The sequence below is a fragment of the Gobio gobio genome (genome assembly GCF_949357685.1).
Source record: "Gobio gobio genome assembly, chromosome: 16".
In the NCBI taxonomy this organism is placed as follows: Eukaryota; Metazoa; Chordata; class Actinopteri; order Cypriniformes; family Gobionidae; genus Gobio; species Gobio gobio.
This window is the reverse complement of record NC_137109.1, coordinates 50702200-50725774: the sequence shown is the minus strand read 5'-3', so window position 1 is coordinate 50725774 and position 23575 is coordinate 50702200. Positions and strand designations below refer to the sequence as shown.

At 40.9% G+C, this 23575-nt stretch overlaps 3 protein-coding genes across 3 annotated transcripts; all 3 read left to right on the top strand.

Annotated features, from left to right (window-relative positions):
• Positions 1-991: 991 nt before the first annotated feature.
• On the top strand, positions 992-2439 carry LOC307140093 (zona pellucida sperm-binding protein 3-like; the record flags this gene model as incomplete). Its single annotated transcript, XM_079839336.1, has 7 exons — positions 992-1381; positions 1460-1581; positions 1662-1765; positions 1831-2008; positions 2081-2198; positions 2270-2349; positions 2436-2439. The coding sequence occupies 7 exons, from the start codon at positions 992-994 to the stop codon at positions 2437-2439; spliced, it is 996 nt and encodes a 331-aa protein (XP_079695462.1).
• LOC307140092 (zona pellucida sperm-binding protein 4-like) lies at positions 2436-6803 on the top strand (the record flags this gene model as incomplete). Its single annotated transcript, XM_079839335.1, has 8 exons — positions 2436-2510; positions 5396-5486; positions 5556-5743; positions 5815-5912; positions 5981-6138; positions 6225-6417; positions 6487-6634; positions 6714-6803. 8 exons carry the CDS (start codon positions 2436-2438, stop codon positions 6801-6803), a joined length of 1041 nt encoding a protein of 346 aa, XP_079695461.1.
• A 3314-nt stretch (positions 6804-10117) lies between these two features.
• LOC307140091 (zona pellucida sperm-binding protein 3-like) lies at positions 10118-16429 on the top strand (the record flags this gene model as incomplete). The annotated part of the gene is made up of 7 exons (XM_079839334.1): positions 10118-10507; positions 10586-10707; positions 10788-10891; positions 10957-11134; positions 11207-11324; positions 11562-11636; positions 16346-16429. 7 exons carry the CDS (start codon positions 10118-10120, stop codon positions 16427-16429), a joined length of 1071 nt encoding a protein of 356 aa, XP_079695460.1.
• Between the last annotated feature and the right edge of the window lie 7146 nt (positions 16430-23575).

The following is a 23575-nucleotide window of genomic DNA, read 5'->3' as shown; positions in this document are numbered from 1 at the left end:
TGTGGCAGGATTACAGCGCCACATACTGACCTGGCATGTATACTACATCGTTTTGAGTCTTTTCAATGCTCTCGTGTGTACACAGATATTTCGTGAAACGAGGGGGGAAAAAAAGATCGGATAGGGAAAGCTCTGGCTTCGTGTGGACGGAGCCTTAGATAACTTAATCCAGATATTTTAATCCAATCCGCAAATTCGTTTGAAGAACCAAATTAGCCAGAGATCAGTTATCATGATTAGAAGATCTGGGATCTGTCAAATCATCTCAGATGTATTAAGAGAGGTACGAAGAATGGACCCCAGATCTGTCATTTTGATATTTAAAACAAGAAATCATTTTGGTTTAGCTACTAATAACCTGCCCTTATTTGGTACTTCATTTTATCCTTTTATTCAAAATTGCTCCATTTCAGTTCCGGCTTGTTAAGATTGCTGTCAATGTGAGGGAAGAACGTTTTCTTACACTCTAAACCTGACTATAAACATTCTCAACTTTATTATTTTGGATACTCTAGTGTACAATTCTGTCTGTGGCCATGTTTCTGAATTAATAAAAAAGGAAGACGCAAAAAAGACTTGGTTGTTTGTGTTTCAGAGAATTCTTGAAAATAAGAAATCATTTGGTTTAGCTACTAATAACCTGCCCTTATTTGATACTTCATTTGATCCTGAGTGATAAACAATCAATGACTTACACCTGTGATATATTGATTGAGTAAATTGGCAGGTGCAGAGAAAAATGATGCCTGTCATGAGAAAGGTGGAGCCATGCTGATTTACATCTGTATAAATTTGGATGGTAGCACCCGAAAGTGTTGTTGAAACAAGCTTGGCAATAATGGGGTTTTGGCAGGTTGGATTTGGATTGGTGTTTATTCTTGCTCTTGGATTTTCTGATGCACAATGGAGAGCAAGAGCAGCACATAATCGCAGTCCAAGTGAGTTTAGGCCTAGGACATTGGCTCAAGCTTCTCAACAGGCTGATTCCAGGATGTCTGTGGTTCCCAGTAAACCTGGATTTGCACCACAAACGTTTCCTGACTTTGGAAAGCCTTCTCAAGATCTTATGGGTGTTCAATCAAAAGAGCTGTTGCAGGGTCCAGTGGCAAAACTGACGTGGAGCTTTCCAAGTCTACCAGAGGAACCACAGCAACCCGACGTTCCTTTTGAGTTGCCGCATCCTGTCCCTGCCAACAGTGTAGCTGCTCAGTGTGGAGAGAGCTCGGTATATGTGGAAGTGATGAAGGACTTCTTTGGGACTGGGCACCCACTGTTGTCCTCTGCTTTTACACTGGGAGGCTGCACTGCAACTGGAGAGGATCCTTCTGCTCAAGTGCTCATCTTTGAGTCTGAACTGCATGGATGTAGCAGCACATCAATGGTGGGGTTTTATTTTGCCGTTACTCACAGGGACAGTTCAAAAACATCCATGATCGTTTTCAATTAACTTTCTTTTTAGGTGACTGAGGATGAGCTTGTCTATACCTTCAACATTATCTACACCCCACAAGAGGTTTCATATGGTGTTCCTATTGTAAGGAGCAGTATTGCGGTGATTGGTATCGAGTGTCATTATCCAAGGTAGGATCTGGATAAGATCTTCGCTGGATCTGATCCCACCATTTATGGGCATGAGATGACCGCTTGTTTAACTCCTACAGAACACATAATGTGAGCAGCGATGCCTTAATGCCCACTTGGATCCCATATGCCTCAACTAAGGTTGCAGAGGAAGTCTTTGTCTTCTCCCTCAAGCTCATGACTGGTTGGTGTATCCCAAACTGATTTGTGGCATGCTTGTGACCCTGTGCTAAGACTCTTTCTTTGCAGATGACTGGATATTTGAGCGACCTTCTAACCAGTACTTCCTGGGTGACATGATCAATCTTGAAGCATCAGTGCGTTTGTACAGCCATGTTCCCGTCCGTGTGTTTGTGGACAGCTGCGTGGCTACTGCAGTCCCTGATGTTGCTTCTGTCCCCAGATACTCCTTTATTGAGAATAATGGGTAAGAGGTGCTACCTCATGTATACCAGCTTCCAGAAGGGTTGCAGGGTTTCTAACTGGGTTCTGTTTACAGGTGTCTGGTTGATGCCAAGCTCACAGGCTCCACGTCTCACTTTATGCCTCGGACTCAAGGTGATAAGCTACGGTTTCAACTAGAGGCGTTCAGGTTCCAGCAAGCAGACAGTGGACTGGTACGTGTGTTTTAGTTGTGCAACTCTTTGTATGATATGCTACCATGGTGAACAAACAATTGTCTTTGCAGGTCTACATCACATGCATTTTGAAGGCGGCTGCAACAACCTCAAGTTCTGAGCAAAAAGCTTGTTCATTCTCTGCTAATGGGTATGTTGTCTGCTAGATGGGTGTACAGGTAAATTAGTTGTCGTCAAATTAACTGAGGGTGTTTCTTGTCAGTTGGGTGTCCGCAGATGACTCTGACCAGGTGTGTGGCTGCTGTGACACCACTTGTAGCGTCAGAAGTGGAAGTGATCGGCTGCTTACGGGTATGGATTAACTCTGATAACTGTTATTGTCATTCCTGGCTTTAGTTCTCACTAATCATTTGTTCATCAGATCTACAATGGGAAAAGGCGTCTGTCGGCCCCATCAATGTTAAGGACCATGGCCAAAAATAACTGGAAATGCCACGTGATTTAATAAAAGTGATCTTAATAGATTTGTGTATGGTCCTTACTGGCACAATACTAAACGTATCTACATGATTTGACTGTACAAATATGCACCACAAAATGCCTTTTACTACTGGCCTGTGTGGGGACTGATATTTTGTAGGGCTAAGCCTGTTACAACACTAAAGGGCATTTCAATGGCATCACATCCTTTCTGGTGCTTGGTAGATACTTTTGGGGGGTCACGCTAAGAGGCAACATCCTGCAGTCTCTCTTGAAGCCAACACTGAAGTGACTTAAACTGCAATTCATCGACTGGCTGCTAGAGACGAGCTCCAAAAGGAAGTCAAATCTGTATCTCCCCTGTGTTAAAGGCTTAGTTCACTTCAAAATTAGAACTTACCCCTTCTCATCCTAGATGTTCATGCCTTTCTTCAGTCAAAAAAAAATGAAGGTATTTTTGAGAGAACATTCCAGGATTTTTCTCCATATAACGGACTTCTGTGGCAACCAACAGGTAAAGGTCCAAATAATACAGTTTCAGAGGCTCTGCATGATCTCAGATAAAGAATAGGGTCTTATCTAATATAATGATTGGGCATTTTCAATGTAAAATAAAAATGTGTATACTGTACTTTTTAACTGAAATTACTCTGGCGCGGTGTGCCACAGATTATACTGGACTTACTGTCATAGCAACAGGTCCGTAAGATCAAACCTGGGGTCCGTTCTTTGTACATCGCAACTCCGTTAGCTGGATTTGATTGTTGGTGATTTGGCATGATCTTTGATTGTTTGGTTCTTCGAAGCTCATCCTGAACTTGCTGTCATAGCAACAGGTCTGTAAGATGAAACCTGTGCGAGCGGCTTATTTCATGTAAACAGGATTAGAGTGCACCTTTTTAAGTGGCGTTGATACTTAAATTTTGTCCCAACAACTGCAACTTTATTACAAGAGTTCTTTACTGAATCAGGGGCAATAATTTAAATCACAATAATAATTAAAGCTGCAAGCAGCGATGAAAGGGCCCTCGCACATGCACCGCCACCTGGTGGCCTCAGGAAAACGGCGAATAGTGGGCGACATGCATTTAAGCGGGTAAATATAGGAGAAATATGGCAAACTCACTTCAATGTGCCACACTTCCTTCTGCCAGAAGGTGGCGCTATGACTAACTGAATATTGGCATGTAGATGTGTTTAGGTCAGGACTCTTATCAAACAAGTGAAGTTTGGGGGAGATCGGACATTGTATGCCTGACTTACAACAGCTTCCTGTTTCATGGTGAAACATCAGACTTTGTCCAGCCACAATTTAACATCTAACAAGATTAGACTGACCAAATATGATGTTGATCTGATAAAATCTCTAGGAGGAGTTTGTCAAAGTACCACGTCTGGAAATGGCAAAAACTGCAAACATTTTGCAGAGAAAATTCCAAATATCTAATTTCCTGTTGGGTTTTCAGATTTTGCTTCCAGGGACTTTTTTTAGGTATTGGACATGTGTGTACCGAATTTCATACTTGTATGTGAAACGTAGTGCGAATGACGCTTAATTGAAGTTTTGCAGGTGGCGCTATCGAGCCATTTTGCCACGCCTAACATGTAGGGTTAGGGTTAAGTTATTTCCCAACACTGCTAAGTATATATGAGTAGACTCGTCCCCTCTGTCATAATCAAGGAGTCGAGGGTCTGTCCACATAAACCTTCCTTGTCCACTTATGGAACACTTCAAACTGGCGACAGGGATTGCCCCGTGGGGAAGTGCTTAGGGAGGTTTGTGAGTGTGTTGCTAAATTTGGAACTACAGACTACTCTTACTATTTCTGCCATATAAAGATACTGTAAAAGTAGTAATGCTAGTTAATATTTCAGCATGTCTACAAGCGAAGCGGAATGCACCAAACATCTAGCCAAAGTACTTTGGGCAAGCTCTAGTAGCAAACCTGAGCATGAACCTTTTTATTTGTCTTCAATATGACACATCTGACTAATTGGAGTCAAGATACATCACATGCGTATAATTTTGAGAACCAATGAGAATTTTCTGGTAGCATAAGCTCCCATTTGGGCAAGTCTGGAGAATCATGACTGTTAATGAAGAGGGAGGGATTATCGTTAATTAGACAAAATCTGTAGAATACAAAAAGACCAAAGGGCATCATCTCAACAGTGTGACTAGCTGTTGAACGATGGCAGGAAGTTGTTGTGCTGTTCAATTGCTGGCACTTTGTGTGTGGTTTTGTGCTTTTTGTCATGCTGTTCCACAGTGGAGTAATCTGCCCCAGTATCCTCAAGCTCCGATGTTAAAGCAAACTGATCAGCGGGTTCAAAAACAAGCTAGTCACCAGTTTCCTCAGAAGGTTCAACAGCTAGCTAGTCAACAGTTTCCTCAGAAGGTTCAACAGCAAGCTAGTCAACAGTTTCCTCTGAAGGTTCAACAGCTAGCTAGTCAACGGTTTCCTCAGAAGGTTCAACAGCTAGCTAGTCAACAGTTTCCTCTGAAGGTTCAACAGCAAGCTAGTCAACAGTTTCCTCAGAAGGTTCAACAACAAGCTAGTCAACAGTTTCCTCAGAAGGTTCAACAACAAGCTAGTCAACAGTTTCCCCAGCAGGTTCAACAACAAGCTAGTCAACAGTTTCCTCAGCAGGTTCAACAACAAGCTAGTCAACAGTTTCCTCAGCAGTTTCAGTCTAAGCAGCCAGTGGCGCAGGCAGAGCCCCTTGACAAATGTGCTGTAGCTGATTATGAGCAGATCCAATGTGGCCCACCTGGTATCAGTGGTGCTGAGTGTGAAGCTATCAACTGCTGCTTTAACGGACAGCAGTGTTACTATGGGAGGGCAGGTAAGAGTGAGTCAATGTAAAGGTGTTCACGTTAAACCACTCCTCAGTAATAACCTGCTCTTGTGCCAGTGACTGTCCAGTGTATAAGAGATGGTCAGTTTGTGGTAGTGGTGGCTAGAGATGTTACACTACCTCGCTTGAGCCTGGATTCAGTCCATCTCCTGGGTGGAAATGACCCATCTTGCAGTCCTGTGGGATCCACACCTTCCTTTGCTATATACCAGTTCCCTGTCACTGCATGTGGCACAAGCATGATGGTGAGTAGCTGCTTGTGGTTCTGTTCTGCATGGCTTGGAATGGACTGGATGCCAACAGTTACTATTTGCAGGAGGACGGTGGATATGTGGTGTATGAAAACCGAATGACCTCCTCGTATGAAGTGGGTGTCGGACCACTTGGTTCCATCACAAGGGACAGCCATTTTGAGTAGGTATTTTTTTTAGAAAAAAATATTAATCCTTGACAAGGCTACAAGCTCACTATTTGTTGTCTAGGCTTCTCTTCCAGTGTAGGTACTCTGCTACTTCTGTGGAAGCTCTGGTTGTGGAGGTCAACACTGTTCCTGCACCTCCACCAGTAGCGGCTCCTGGACCCCTCAGGGTTGAGCTTAGACTGGCAAATGGTCAGTGTGTCACCAAAGGCTGTGCTGAAGGTAAGTGTCTGTCCAAGTATGCATGAGTATTTTCTAAAACTCCAGGTTGCGGCAGTTTCTGGTTAAACGCTGATTTTCTTTCTCAGGGGATGAGGCATACACGTCCTACTACGGTGACGCTGATTATCCGGTCACAAAAGTCCTGCGGGAGCCTGTGTATGTTGAGGTGCGCATTTTGGAGAGGACCGACCCCAACATTGTCCTAATGCTGGGACATTGCTGGGCGACATCAACCCCCAGTCCCCTCAGTCTACCCCAGTGGGACCTTCTGGTTGATGGGTGAGTAAGGCCAGTCTTTATCCATCTAGTGCGCTGTAAGGCATTTCTGACTGCCTCTTTGCCTTTCAGATGCCCTTACCAGGATGACCGTTACCTGACCACATTGGTTCCAGTGGCTGGATCTTCTGGTCTTCAGTTCCCAACCCACTACAAGCGCTTTGTTGTGAAGATGTTCACATTTGTGGACCCAGCATCACTGGCTCCTGTACAGGAAACCGTATGCTCTGCAGCTTTTCCTGAATCCTTAATATTAGGTGTTTTTCTTTCTGTGGCTTAACCCTTTCCCCCTCTGTTAGATCTTCATCCACTGTAGTACAGCAGTGTGCCATCCCTCTTCTGGCTCCTGTGAGCAAAGCTGCACTAGGAAAAGTGAGTGCTTGTTGTAAACTGACTTCAGGAACCTTGAGAATTAGTTTTTTTTAAATGCCTCACAATTCTACCATTTCTTTTCCAGGAAGAGATGCTAACGTCAAGACCATCTCTAGTGGGCAAACTGTGGTGTCTAGTGGAGAAGTTAACCTGGTCATGTGACTTTAGTAGTTTTAATAAACTTCTTAACTCAACTGTCTCTTTGGTATTGATCTTTCATGACTGTTCTCAGTTTGATTTATTGGGCTACACTACTAAACCAGAGTTCCCTTTTTTGCTTCAAGGTTATGCTTGACTTGAACTAAACAAGCCAAGTTTCTGCCCAAACCTGACCTATTTGCCAAGTTCCAGTTGCTAACCTGGGTCCCTGTTCTTAATGGTATCAAATCTGTTTTGGTCTCTACTTGTGGCTTTATGGCTGGACTAACATAACTGCTTGTATTGATATTCACGCATGCCAAGTCCCTCTGTTTTTTGGTAAGAAAGCCCCCCCGAAGTCATGCAAGTACAGCATTGCATCTGCAATGAAATCAGTCTCAACCTGCATTGTCCTTTTTAATCCCAAATTGTGACCAGCCTTTTTTCTTGTTTATTAAAAAGTAGACTGAAGCTTTAATAAAAGCTGGTTTAGTCCCTTAACTGGTGTATCACACCTGAGTTGCTGTCTGAGGGCCTGTTTACACAACTGGTACTAAAGCGTTTATCAGTCCAATCACAAGTGGACTATGCTAAATACAGGTGTAAATGGGTCTAAAATGGTTTAAACTTGTCCTTTTTTTTGTAAACTTTTAACCTTCACTCATGAAAGGGGTCTTTATAAACTGTTTCCAGAGTGTGACATTAACTGGTCTTAACCATGTCGCTTCTGTAGATTTGGATAAGCTACTTTGTTTAACTGTCTGTGCTTGTTGTTGCACCATTAAAAACAGAACGTGGAAGGCAATTTGACTAGTATCCATGCTGTCAAGGAAATGCATCCCATTTTAACTTTAAATTTAACTGGTTTGAAGAGCTAAATGTCGGTGTATTAGGTTTGTGAAATAAACATTTCCAAATGGGGTCTATGATATTTGTCCATTTTAGTGTCCCATCATTAACTTAAGTCTTAGTCCTGTTAACTCTTCTTGCTCTTTGTATCACATTTTTCCTAGAGACATTTTGGGGGAAAATTGGAGAAAACGTAGGTCTGTGGCCAGTTGCATAAACTGCTGATGTTAAAGAATAAGAAGCTGAGGGCAAGTGGACAAAAGTGAATGTCTGTTTCAATACCAGGAGGTTTCTTGTAGGTATTGGGCTGTTACATGTGTGTACCGAATTTCATACCTGTACGTGAAACGTAGCGGGAGGGGCACTTTGTTGAAATGTTGTAGGTGGCGCTATCGAGCCATTTTGCCATGTCTTCAGGCCAGGACTCTTATCAAACATCTGAAGTTTGGGGCAGATCGGACATTGTATGCCCGAGTTACAACAACTTCCTGTTTTATGGCGAACCATCGAATTTTGTGAGGCCGCCACTGACACGCCCTTCAGGGAAAACTCAAGATCTTCGCAATTTAACATCACCAAGGCCTTTAGATTAGACTGTGCAAATATGATGTTGATCTGATTAAATCTCTAGGAGTAGATCGTTAATGTACAAGGTCTGGAAATGGCAAAAATTTTGCAGAGAAAATTCAATATATCACACTTCCTGTTGGGTTTTCAGGTTTTGCCCCCCAAGGTCTTTTTTGTAGGTATTGGGCTTTTACATGTGTCTACCGAATTTCATACTCGTACGTGAAACGTAGCTCGAACGGCGCTTAATTGATTTTTTGTAGGTGGCGCTATCGGGCCATTTTGCCACGCCTAATTCTGAAACCCATATTGGATGTACATTTTCACCACTTTTGACGCGTGTGCAAAGTTTCATGAGATTTCGAGCATGTTTAGGCCCTCAAAAATGTGATTTATTTGGGAGAAGAAGAATAATAGGCTGAGCAATTCCAATAGGGTCCTCACACCATTGGTGCTCGGGCCCTAAAAATGTATTTCAAAATAATATTAGAAACAGAGATTTATTTTTGATAGAATAATGACTTTATAATGTTATTGCAGTCTTACACACATGCTGTACAGTTACTCTGAGCAGTGCATTAATTTCAGGGCACTGGGCATTGCGTCATTTAATTACTGTATTTGCATTATTGTAAAGTTAGGTTTAGGGTTGGGGTAGGTGTAAGCGTTAATCTGGTAAGTAGCACATTTATTTATTGTTATTTAGTTGTGAGATTTTGTCTCACTTACGACCGTTGCTGTACCCCTTTCAGCCACAACTCTTCTTCTCTGTTTTCAGTGTATTTCTGTGGCAGGATTACAGCGCCACATACTGACCTGGCATGTATACTACATCGTTTTGAGTCTTTTCAATGCTCTCGTGTGTACACAGATATTTCTTGAAACGAGGGGGGAAAAAAAGATCGGATAGGGAAAGCTCTGGCTTCGTGTGGACGGAGCCTTAGATAACTTAATCCAGATATTTTAATCCAATCCGCAAATTCGTTTGAAGAACCAAATTAGCCAGAGATCAGTTATCATGATTAGAAGATCTGGGATCTGTCAAATCATCTCAGATGTATTAAGAGAGGTACGAAGAATGGACCCCAGATCTGTCATTTTGATATTTAAAACAAGAAATCATTTTGGTTTAGCTACTAATAACCTGCCCTTATTTGGTACTTCATTTTATCCTTTTATTCAAAATTGCTCCATTTCAGTTCCGGCTTGTTAAGATTGCTGTCAATGTGAGGGAAGAACGTTTTCTTACACTCTAAACCTGACTATAAACATTCTCAACTTTATTATTTTGGATACTCTAGTGTACAATTCTGTCTGTGGCCATGTTTCTGAATTAATAAAAAAGGAAGACGCAAAAAAGACTTGGTTGTTTGTGTTTCAGAGAATTCTTGAAAATAAGAAATCATTTGGTTTAGCTACTAATAACCTGCCCTTATTTGATACTTCATTTGATCCTGAGTGATAAACAATCAATGACTTACACCTGTGATATATTGATTGAGTAAATTGGCAGGTGCAGAGAAAAATGATGCCTGTCATGAGAAAGGTGGAGCCATGCTGATTTACATCTGTATAAATTTGGATGGTAGCACCCGAAAGTGTTGTTGAAACAAGCTTGGCAATAATGGGGTTTTGGCAGGTTGGATTTGGATTGGTGTTTATTCTTGCTCTTGGATTTTCTGATGCACAATGGAGAGCAAGAGCAGCACATAATCGCAGTCCAAGTGAGTTTAGGCCTAGGACATTGGCTCAAGCTTCTCAACAGGCTGATTCCAGGATGTCTGTGGTTCCCAGTAAACCTGGATTTGCACCACAAACGTTTCCTGACTTTGGAAAGCCTTCTCAAGATCTTATGGGTGTTCAATCAAAAGAGCTGTTGCAGGGTCCAGTGGCAAAACTGACGTGGAGCTTTCCAAGTCTACCAGAGGAACCACAGCAACCCGACGTTCCTTTTGAGTTGCCGCATCCTGTCCCTGCCAACAGTGTAGCTGCTCAGTGTGGAGAGAGCTCGGTATATGTGGAAGTGATGAAGGACTTCTTTGGGACTGGGCACCCACTGTTGTCCTCTGCTTTTACACTGGGAGGCTGCACTGCAACTGGAGAGGATCCTTCTGCTCAAGTGCTCATCTTTGAGTCTGAACTGCATGGATGTAGCAGCACATCAATGGTGGGGTTTTATTTTGCCGTTACTCACAGGGACAGTTCAAAAACATCCATGATCGTTTTCAATTAACTTTCTTTTTAGGTGACTGAGGATGAGCTTGTCTATACCTTCAACATTATCTACACCCCACAAGAGGTTTCATATGGTGTTCCTATTGTAAGGAGCAGTATTGCGGTGATTGGTATCGAGTGTCATTATCCAAGGTAGGATCTGGATAAGATCTTCGCTGGATCTGATCCCACCATTTATGGGCATGAGATGACCGCTTGTTTAACTCCTACAGAACACATAATGTGAGCAGCGATGCCTTAATGCCCACTTGGATCCCATATGCCTCAACTAAGGTTGCAGAGGAAGTCTTTGTCTTCTCCCTCAAGCTCATGACTGGTTGGTGTATCCCAAACTGATTTGTGGCATGCTTGTGACCCTGTGCTAAGACTCTTTCTTTGCAGATGACTGGATATTTGAGCGACCTTCTAACCAGTACTTCCTGGGTGACATGATCAATCTTGAAGCATCAGTGCGTTTGTACAGCCATGTTCCCGTCCGTGTGTTTGTGGACAGCTGCGTGGCTACTGCAGTCCCTGATGTTGCTTCTGTCCCCAGATACTCCTTTATTGAGAATAATGGGTAAGAGGTGCTACCTCATGTATACCAGCTTCCAGAAGGGTTGCAGGGTTTCTAACTGGGTTCTGTTTACAGGTGTCTGGTTGATGCCAAGCTCACAGGCTCCACGTCTCACTTTATGCCTCGGACTCAAGGTGATAAGCTACGGTTTCAACTAGAGGCGTTCAGGTTCCAGCAAGCAGACAGTGGACTGGTACGTGTGTTTTAGTTGTGCAACTCTTTGTATGATATGCTACCATGGTGAACAAACAATTGTCTTTGCAGGTCTACATCACATGCATTTTGAAGGCGGCTGCAACAACCTCAAGTTCTGAGCAAAAAGCTTGTTCATTCTCTGCTAATGGGTATGTTGTCTGCTAGATGGGTGTACAGGTAAATTAGTTGTCGTCAAATTAACTGAGGGTGTTTCTTGTCAGTTGGGTGTCCGCAGATGACTCTGACCAGGTGTGTGGCTGCTGTGACACCACTTGTAGCGTCAGAAGTGGAAGTGATCGGCTGCTTACGGGTATGGATTAACTCTGATAACTGTTATTGTCATTCCTGGCTTTAGTTCTCACTAATCATTTGTTCATCAGATCTACAATGGGAAAAGGCGTCTGTCGGCCCCATCAATGTTAAGGACCATGGCCAAAAATAACTGGAAATGCCACGTGATTTAATAAAAGTGATCTTAATAGATTTGTGTATGGTCCTTACTGGCACAATACTAAACGTATCTACATGATTTGACTGTACAAATATGCACCACAAAATGCCTTTTACTACTGGCCTGTGTGGGGACTGATATTTTGTAGGGCTAAGCCTGTTACAACACTAAAGGGCATTTCAATGGCATCACATCCTTTCTGGTGCTTGGTAGATACTTTTGGGGGGTCACGCTAAGAGGCAACATCCTGCAGTCTCTCTTGAAGCCAACACTGAAGTGACTTAAACTGCAATTCATCGACTGGCTGCTAGAGACGAGCTCCAAAAGGAAGTCAAATCTGTATCTCCCCTGTGTTAAAGGCTTAGTTCACTTCAAAATTAGAACTTACCCCTTCTCATCCTAGATGTTCATGCCTTTCTTCAGTCAAAAAAAAATGAAGGTATTTTTGAGAGAACATTCCAGGATTTTTCTCCATATAACGGACTTCTGTGGCAACCAACAGGTAAAGGTCCAAATAATACAGTTTCAGAGGCTCTGCATGATCTCAGATAAAGAATAGGGTCTTATCTAATATAATGATTGGGCATTTTCAATGTAAAATAAAAATGTGTATACTGTACTTTTTAACTGAAATTGCTCTGGCGCGGTGTGCCACAGATTATACTGGACTTACTGTCATAGCAACAGGTCCGTAAGATCAAACCTGGGGTCCGTTCTTCCTACATCGCAACTCCGTTAGCTGGATTTGATTGTTGGTGATTTGGCATGATCTTTGATTGTTTGGTTCTTCGAAGCTCATCCTGAACTTGCTGTCATAGCAACAGGTCTGTAAGATGAAACCTGTGCGAGCGGCTTATTTCATGTAAACAGGATTAGAGTGCACCTTTTTAAGTGGCGTTGATACTTAAATTTTGTCCCAACAACTGCAACTTTATTACAAGAGTTCTTTACTGAATCAGGGGCAATAATTTAAATCACAATAATAAATATAGCTGCAAGCAGCAATTGCGGGGCCAAGCCCAGAAGGCACCGCAAGGACAGCAAATAGCTCAAACAGCAAGTACAGCAGCACAGCAAGTTCTGCAGCACAGCACACCATTACACACAATTTTATAAAGTTGCCCAACACGGGACTCGAACCCACAATCTCTGGGTCTTGTGCCTGCAGTTTATCGTGTTGCGCCACTGGGCAGACATGCTTTCAAACAGCTGCCAAGGTTCCTTATTTAAAGTGAGAATCAACTTAGAATGAAGATTTTTATGTAAAAAATGCACTGCATGTAATATTTAAAAAGTTCAGATTAGATCATTCTCAGAATCATTTAATGTCTGGAACAGAAGCAAATTTTAGAATTAACCAATTGACATGCTAAGCTAGCTAGTACAAAGACACAAACACAGGCAAGGTCAACTTCAGAGACAAATTTCTCAGGAACGGTAGTAACTATCAAGAATCCGTTCAGTCATTTCTGTGCGGCTCAGTCCAAATATCATCTGAGCAAACTTTGGTTAAAATTGGGCAAAAACTGAAGGAAGAGTAGCAAAAAAACTGTTTTTCATTTGCGTCAATATGGCGGACAGTCAGATGTTGGGAAAATGACAAATGAGATATCGTTGAAATTGGAATAAACCAAGGAACATAATGACATAAAGAAATTAAATTTTGAACTTTGTTTTCAAAAGTTATAAGCCTTTTTGCAATAAAACCTTATATCTATGGAACACTAGGTGGCGCTGTTCTGAAACTTCAAATGTATGTTCAGGACATGCTGTCGGTCATGCATACCAATTTTTGTGCAGATATGTTAAATATTTTAAAAGATATTGCAATTTATGACAAAATCCAAAATGGTGGACACAGGTTTCATCCGATCCTCGCATATCCAGTATCCACGGATTTGGCATGACACGAGGAATCCATAGACACCAAGATTGTGATTTTCTGACAAAGCGTTCAGAAGTTATGAGCAGAAATAGCCATTTTCCATATCTCACGACCTGTAGGTGGCGCTGTTCCCAACTTTGGCATGGACCCCCAGATCCTGGGTCTGATGAAGCGTACCAAATTTTGTTTCGATTGATCAAAGTTTGGCCGATATACAGCTTCAGAACCAATTTTGGGTCAACCTCTTTAAGTTGGAGACAGTATAACTTTTGAATAAAGATAAATAAAAAAAATCTGTTCAGTCATTTCTGTGCGGTCTTCTCTAAAGTTCATGTGAGCAAATTTTGGACAAAATTGGACAAATTTTGAAGGAGGAGTAGCAAAAAAACTGAATACTGTACTTTTAAAAATGGCTGCTACTGTAATGGGCGGGGTTTTGATGTAATATAATAAATGTGATCAGCATGATGAGAGGAATCAGGTGTACTAAGTTTCATTTTTCTACCTCAAAGGGTTCAAAAGTTATAACAGTTTCAATGTTGAAATTTTGAACTGGTGGTGGCGCTATGGAGTTGGGTGTAGAGACTCCAAATTTGGTCAAATTACTTTTCATGAGCATCTGTACAATGTTGCCAAATTTCATCATTTTCCTATTTACGGTTCATAGGGCTGCCATTGACTCCCATTCGGGAAAAATAATAATAATAATAAGAAAACTAACAATTCCAAGAGAGGCTACAGCCCCTTCGGGGCTTGGCCCCTAATTAAAGCTGCAAGCAGCGATGAAAGGGCCCTCGCACATGCACCGCCACCTGGTGGCCTCAGGAAAACGGCGAATAGTGGGCGACATGCATTTAAGCGGGTAAATATAGGAGAAATATGGCAAACTCACTTCAATGTGCCACACTTCCTTCTGCCAGAAGGTGGCGCTATGACTAACTGAATATTGGCATGTAGATGTGTTTAGGTCAGGACTCTTATCAAACAAGTGAAGTTTGGGGGAGATCGGACATTGTATGCCTGACTTACAACAGCTTCCTGTTTCATGGTGAAACATCAGACTTTGTCCAGCCACAATTTAACATCTAACAAGATTAGACTGACCAAATATGATGTTGATCTGATAAAATCTCTAGGAGGAGTTTGTCAAAGTACCACGTCTGGAAATGGCAAAAACTGCAAACATTTTGCAGAGAAAATTCCAAATATCTAATTTCCTGTTGGGTTTTCAGATTTTGCTTCCAGGGACTTTTTTTAGGTATTGGACATGTGTGTACCGAATTTCATACTTGTATGTGAAACGTAGTGCGAATGACGCTTAATTGAAGTTTTGCAGGTGGCGCTATCGAGCCATTTTGCCACGCCTAACATGTAGGGTTAGGGTTAAGTTATTTCCCAACACTGCTAAGTATATATGAGTAGACTCGTCCCCTCTGTCATAATCAAGGAGTCGAGGGTCTGTCCACATAAACCTTCCTTGTCCACTTATGGAACACTTCAAACTGGCGACAGGGATTGCCCCGTGGGGAAGTGCTTAGGGAGGTTTGTGAGTGTGTTGCTAAATTTGGAACTACAGACTACTCTTACTATTTCTGCCATATAAAGATACTGTAAAAGTAGTAATGCTAGTTAATATTTCAGCATGTCTACAAGCGAAGCGGAATGCACCAAACATCTAGCCAAAGTACTTTGGGCAAGCTCTAGTAGCAAACCTGAGCATGAACCTTTTTATTTGTCTTCAATATGACACATCTGACTAATTGGAGTCAAGATACATCACATGCGTATAATTTTGAGAACCAATGAGAATTTTCTGGTAGCATAAGCTCCCATTTGGGCAAGTCTGGAGAATCATGACTGTTAATGAAGAGGGAGGGATTATCGTTAATTAGACAAAATCTGTAGAATACAAAAAGACCAAAGGGCATCATCTCAACAGTGGAGTGTGGAGTGTGAGTGTGTGAGTGTGGAGAGTGTGGATTGGTGGTTGGCGGGTTAGCAACAGCTGTGCTGTGACTGAGGAAGATGGATGCAGGAAGTTGGGACGGGGAAGATGAGTCTTCGTTAATAGATGGAGAGGAATGGTCCCAGGTTCAATCTACTCAGAAACGGAAAACAAGGGGATCAGAATCGGATGGTAACAATTCTGAAGGAAAAGGAAGGGACAATAAGACCAGGAAGATGGAAGCTGAATTTAAGGTTATGGTAACGCTTGCAGATACAATCGAAAACATCAGTAATCCGATTAGACTGACCAACCTAATTAAAAAGGCTGTTGGTAATATTAAAGCTGCAAGATATATGTCAAACAATCGTGTGCTAATGTATTGTGTGGATAAAAAACAACAAGAAAAAGCACTGAAAATGAAGGAATGGGGAGGAGTAACTATCGAAGTGCATATACCGGGAGAAATGGAGAATGTTAAGGGAGTGATTACAGGAGTACCGGTTACACTAGCAGATGATGAAATTAAATCACAATTGAAGGGAGAAATGGTGACTGAGATGCAACGTCTATTTACAAATAGGAATGGAAGTAGAGAGGCTAGTACTACTGTGGCAGTAACATTTAAATGCAAGAGACTACCTGAGCGTATCAAAATAGGATATATATCCTATACAGTACGACCGTTTGTACGTCCACCTTTGAGGTGCTTTAAATGTCAACGACTTGGGCATGTAGCAGCCGTGTGTAAAGGCGGCAGAAGATGTTGTAAATGTGGTGGAGACCATGAATATGGAAGATGTGGAGAAGGAGTGGAAGTGAAATGCTGCAATTGTGGTGGACCTCATAGTGCTGCCTATCTAGGATGTGAAGTTCAAAAGCAAGCCATGGAAGCTATGAAATATAAGACTCTAAACAATGTTTCATATGCAGAGGCAGTTAAACAAGTTCAGACTGTTCGCAGAGATGTAAGGAGTAGTAACATTCTCCCCATGCAGGGAGATGTAGGAAAAGGAGAATGCAAGCATACCTGCCCTGTTAATGAAAATACACTTGTGGTTAATAAGGTCAAGTTTGTAGCATTCATTGCTGATGTTATTAACTGTACTGCTCAAACAAATAAAAGAACTGAAAAACTGAAGATTATAATAGCTGCTGCAGCTCGTCATTTGGACATAAATGATACGTCAATTGAGCAAATTCAGTCATTACTAGGTCAGCCAGAGGGTGCGTCAAGCTCACAGGAATCAAAAGGTGGTCAGAAAACTAAAACTAAATGACAATTATAATTCTACAATGGAATGCTAGAAGTGTAATTGCAAATGGTCAAGAATTTAAAAAGTTTATAAGTGATTTACCAACATTACCAGATATTATATGCGTCCAAGAAACTTGGCTGAAACCACAACTGAACTTTGTCATACCTGGATATAACACAATTAGGAAGGATAGGATTGTAACGAGTGGTGGTGGGTGTGCAACATTTGTTAAAAATGGGGTGGCATATAGAGAGATAATAATAGACACACAAATAGAATGTGTAATTATTGAAGTGTGGATGGATATAGGTAAGGTTAAAATAGTAAATTTATATAATCCTTGTAATCAGTTAACAGTAGATAGTTTAAATTCAATAGGAGGTGATGGTAAAATAATATGGTGTGGGGATTTTAACTCTCACAATGTTCTTTGGGGAAGTTTAACTACTGATAGAAATGGGGCAATTTTAGAAGAATATATGGATGAACAGAATTTGGTATGTTTAAATAATGGAAAAGGTACTAGAGTTAATGTCAGAAATTCATCAGTGTCGTGCATAGATTTAACATTAGTTTCAGGAGCTATAGCATTAAAATGTCATTGGGTTCTATTAGAAGATACCACAATAGGGAGTGATCACTTTCCAATTATGTGTAGTATGGGTTTGGAAATGACGAAGGAAACATTTTTTAAACTATCTAAGTGGAGATTTGAAAAGGCTGATTGGATAAAGTTTAATAAAATATGTAATGAAGAATTAAATAACTTCAACATTATGGAGGATATAGATGAATGTAATAACAAATTAACATTTATGATAGCTAAAGCAGCAGAAGAAGCAATTCCTAAAACAAAGAGTAGAGAAAGGGGAAAAATTGTACCATGGTGGAATCAGGATTGCTCTGATGCTATAAAACAAAGAAATGAAGCTTTTAGGTTGTTAAAAAGGACATTAATACCTGATTCTATCATTAATTATCAGAGGAAAAGAGCTCAGGCTAGGAGAATTGTTAAGGAAGCTAAAAGGAAATATTGGCAGGCATTCTGTTCTTCACTAGGAAGAGATACACAACTAGGAGATGTGTGGAATATGTTAAAAAAGATGAATGGTATTTATCGAGCCAGTAATATTCCGGTTTTAATAGGAGAAGGAAGAACAGCAGTTAAAAAGGAAGAAAAAGCAGAACTGTTTGTCGAAACCTTTAAAAAAATACATAGTAATGAAAATTTAGATGAAAATTACAGGGAAAGAAGAATGGAAATTCTAGAACAGAATCAAGATGTATATAATCAGAAACCTAATGGACAGACTGCGTTAGATGCTACATTTGAAATGTTTGAACTTAAAAGAGTACTAACTCAGGTTAGACATACAGCACCAGGAAAAGATCAAGTGTGTTATATGATGTTTAAGTATGCTGATGAAGTAGTGCTAAGAGCAGTATTGGGGCTATTTAATAAGGTGTGGGTGGAAGGTAAATTGCCAAGGGAATGGAAACATGCTGTAATAATTCCCATAGCCAAGCCAGGGAAAGATCCATCAATAGCAGGTAACTACAGACCAATTGCTCTTACATCTAATCTATGTAAATTAATGGAGAGAATGATTGCAAATCGGTTGTACTATATATTGGAAAGTAAGGAATTAATAGCATCATACCAACATGGTTTTCGCCCTGGACATTCTACTATGGATGCACTAATAAGGTTAGAAACAGATGTTAAAAAGGCATTGGCAATGAAAGAGGTACTGATAGCTGTGTATTTTGACATCGAAAAGGCTTATGATATGATGTGGAAGGAAGGATTATTATTAAAGTTGGAGAAAATGGGAATTGGAGGAAGATTTTATAATTGGGTAATGAGTTTTATGTTTGGAAGAACTATACAAGTGAGGGTAGGAGATATTTTATCAAGTATGAGTAATGTGGAAAACGGTACGCCCCAAGGAAGTGTTATTAGTCCTATTTTATTTAATATTATGATTAATGATATTTTTGAAGGAATTAATCAGGATATTAATAAAGCATTATACGCAGATGATGGAATATTGTGGAAGAGAGGAAGAAATATTACCTTTATTGTCCAAAAAATTCAAAAAGCAGTAGGGATTGTTGAGAGATGGTCATTAGAATGGGGTTTTAAATTTTCCATAACTAAATCTTGTTGTCAGTTTTTTACTCGGAAAAAGATAGGACCAGATGTTCAGTTGTATATGTATAAACAGCCATTGGAAAGAGTGGTGAAATTTAAATATTTAGGTTTATGGATGGATTGTAAACTGACTTGGAAAACACATATAGAATTTATAGAAAAGAAGTGTAATAGGGTACTTAACCTAATGAGATGTTTAGTAGGACAGGATTGGGGTGCAGATAAAATATCAATGATGGGAATATACTATTCTCTTCTTCGCTCCATAGTAGATTATGGATGCATTGTGTATGGGTCTGCATCTGCATCGTTGCTAAAGAAATTGGATGTTATTCAACATAGAGCATTAAGATGCATTCTAGGAGTTACTAGAACAACACCAGTAGCAGCAATGCAGGTGGAGCTATCAGAAATGCCTTTATATTTGCGTCGTCAAAAACTATCTATGGCATACTGGATAAGTTTAAAGGGCCATAATAATAGTCATTTAGCTAAGGAAGTATTGGAGGAAAGTTGGGAGAATAGACATGGTACAGGATTTGCATGGAAGGTCCAGGAATGGGCAAAAGAAATGGGAATAGATTCAAAAATTTTTGGACCAACTATAACAACATCTCCAATACCACCTTGGTTTTTAAGTGAACCACAAATTGATTTGACAATACATGAAAGAATTCAGAAAGGAGAAGTTGGAGGTGAAGTCAAGTATAAAACACTAGAATACATTAATACTGTTCATTCGTCATTTATTCAGGTGTACACTGATGGTTCAAAAAACCCTGAGACAGGACGAACGGGTGCAGCATTTTATGTACCAGAATTTAAAAGTGGGAACAAAGCAAGGCTAACTGATGCAACATCAGTGTATACAGCAGAATTAGTTGCCATTCAGATGGCACTCGAGTGGTTTGAGGAGGAAAGGCCAATCTCTAAAAGGAACGTTTTAATTTGTTCAGATTCATCAATCAGATTCATCAGATTCATTCATTTATGTGGACATCAATTTTAAGCTTGCAAACCTTTCAATCATGTAGGAAAGACATAATGACAGAAATTCTGATTATTTTATTTAGATTAAGTAAAATGGGAATTTTAGTGCAGTTTTTATGGGTACCAGCACATGTTGGGATACAAGGAAATGAAACGGCAGATAAAATGGCCAAGGAAGCACTCAAAGTGGATAGTATTAACAAAGCAGTCACTTTAAGCAGGGCAGAAGGGAAGTCATTGATTCAACAAGCCTGTGGGAGTAAATGGCAGAAATATTGGGACTCATGTAAGAAAGGAAGACATTTTTATAGAATACAAAATAATATAAAACAAAGTCAAATTAGTCATAATATAAAGAGAAAGGAATTTATTATTTTTACAAGATTAAGAATGGGTCACACCAATCTTAATGCAACATTACATATCATGGGCAAACACAACTCGGGCTTTTGTAATGTATGTCAGGAAATGGAAACTGTAGAACATGTTTTGATTAGATGTAAAAAATTTGAACAAGAAAGAATTGAGCTTAAAAGAGATATGCAAGCTTTGGGTATTACAGATTTTACCATATATAATATTTTGAAGACAGGAATAGAGTCTGGTAGAAAAATTATAGCATTAATGACATTCTTGAGGAATAGTGGCCTGAAATATAGAATATAGGAAATATAAGAAGTGTATCATCTTCGTTCATACTCCAGCACAGTAGGTGGCGGTATGCACCTTTTCAGTTGGTTTGCGACCCGCCAATAAATCCACAAGAAGAAGAAGAAGAAGATCTCAACAGTGTGACTAGCTGTTGAACGATGGCAGGAAGTTGTTGTGCTGTTCAATTGCTGGCACTTTGTGTGTGGTTTTGTGCTTTTTGTCATGCTGTTCCACAGTGGAGTAATCTGCCCCAGTATCCTCAAGCTCCGATGTTAAAGCAAACTGATCAGCGGGTTCAAAAACAAGCTAGTCACCAGTTTCCTCAGAAGGTTCAACAGCTAGCTAGTCAACAGTTTCCTCAGAAGGTTCAACAGCTAGCTAGTCAACGGTTTCCTCGGAAGGTTCAACAGCTAGCTAGTCAACAGTTTCCTCTGAAGGTTCAACAGCAAGCTAGTCAACAGTTTCCTCAGAAGGTTCAACAGCTAGCTAGTCACCAGTTTCCTCAGAAGGTTCAACAACTAGCTAGTCAACGGTTTCCTCAGAAGGTTCAACAGCTAGCTAGTCAACAGTTTCCTCAGAAGGTTCAACAGCTAGCTAGTCAACAGTTTCCTCTGAAGGTTCAACAGCTAGCTAGTCAACAGTTTCCTCAGAAGGTTCAACAACAAGCTAGTCAACAGTTTCCTCAAAAGGTTCAACAACAAGCTAGTCAACGGTTTCCTCAGAAGGTTCAACAACAAGCTAGTCAACGGTTTCCTCAGAAGGTTCAACAACAAGCTAGTCAACGGTTTCCTCTGAAGGTTCAACAGCTAGCTAGTCAACGGTTTCCTCTGAAGGTTCAACAGCTAGCTAGTCAACGGTTTCCTCAGAAGGTTCAACAGCTAGCTAGTCAACAGTTTCCTCAGAAGGTTCAACAACAAGCTAGTCAACAGTTTCCTCAGAAGGTTCAACAACAAGCTAGTCAACAGTTTCCTCAGCAGGTTCAACAACAAGCTAGTCAACAGTTTCCTCAGCAGTTTCAGTCTAAGCAGCCAGTGGCGCAGGCAGAGCCCCTTGACAAATGTGCTGTAGCTGATTATGAGCAGATCCAATGTGGCCCACCTGGTATCAGTGGTGCTGAGTGTGAAGCTATCAACTGCTGCTTTAATGGACAGCAATGTTGCTATGGGAGGGCAGGTAAGAGTGAGTCAATGTAAAGGTGTTCACGTTAAACCACTCCTCAGTAATAACCTGCTCTTGTGCCAGTGACTGTCCAGTGTATAAGAGATGGTCAGTTTGTGGTAGTGGTGATCGACCTGAGCTTATATATGTTCTGTCCACCTTTGTAATTCGCTCAGACAATCAAGGTAACAGCCTGTCAATGGCTCAGCTCAAAAGCGAAACTATCACTTACTAGTGCGAATATCCAGCAATAATATTTGAGTGCTGACGGCTAAAACAGCACTGGTTTTAATTCAAATACAATTATCTTAACCAGTAAAATTATAAATCCAAAAATAACTACAGAATCGAAATGTATCCACTTGATAGAGTGTAATACGCTGAGCAAATCCAGCAAACTGAGTAATTAGAAAAAACACTTACACACGGCTTCTATACGTTCCTTCACTCTCTGCGCTTCTCCAATACAAGGTAAACAGTGTCAAATACATGGGTCATGTTGTGACTTCAGAGGGTGTTAAAGTTGACAATGAAAAAGTTAAGGCAATAGTCGACATGCCATCACCCACAGACAGACCTGCACTGCAACGCATGCTTGGGATGATCAAGTATCTCTCACAGTACATACCTGGAGAAGCAACAGCTACAGCGCCACTGAGACAACTACTGAGAATGGACAATGTATGACAGTGGCAGCACGAACCTAAAAAATGCACTCATAACAGCCCCTGTTCTCAAATTCTTTGACCCAAAGAAAGCTGTCGTGATACAAGCAGATGCATCCAAGGACGGTTTAGGCACATGTCTAATGCAAGATGGACATCCTATCACCTATGCATCCAGACACACTCTCACGAGCAACGACACATGAGCAACAGACACAGTGTGACATTTTTGACGAAAAAGTGATCTATGCCCTTGAGCCAACAGAGGCCCTGTGCCCAGAGACTCTGATACAGTTAAAGTATGAGACACAAAAGGTGTGTACGAACAATTTCTCCGTTTAGGATTAGAACAAATTCAACCCAAGCGCTCTTTGATGACGTGGATGATTACCTTACTGTTTATCATCTGTCCATCATAGTCTAAAGCCCGCCCTGACAATTTCCTTGGTCCGAACAGTTTCTGTTCGGGCATAATTACTCCTCTACGGATCAAGTTCAGACCGAAATGCACAAGTTAAAATGTTGTGGGCGGGGCTATGTTCGACTGGCATCCAGGCTAGGGCTTCATACAAAACAAAACTTAATATTCAACAAAATATAATGACCACCAAAATAATTTCTGACCCACTCACATCTTTGCACTTTTCATAATCAGATGAAATAAAAAAATAACATTATAATATTTAAACATGAATATTAAACAAAATACATTGTTTAATGGCTACAACAAGTAGGCCTATACGGTTCATGAGCGCGCGCCTGCATAGAGCGGATTATTGAACTGAGTGTCACACCTGTTCGCTTCGCTCATTACGCCGCATTCACACGGGGCGTCGGCATCAGCGCTTCTCATTTATTTTGAATGGGTGACGTCATGCATTGCTGAACTGAATTTTGGGTTCCGTCGCGTCGCTTTACTCGCATTGCAAGCGGCAAAAGTTGAAGATTTCTCAACTTTTCAAGCGCCAACGCAGGCGTCATCCGAACAGATCACCCTTTGCAAATATCCTAGAGCAGACGCTAGCCAATTGCGTTCGTTTAGAACACCGGTGAATGAAGAGTGAAGAACGATCAAAAATGGAGGAGGTGG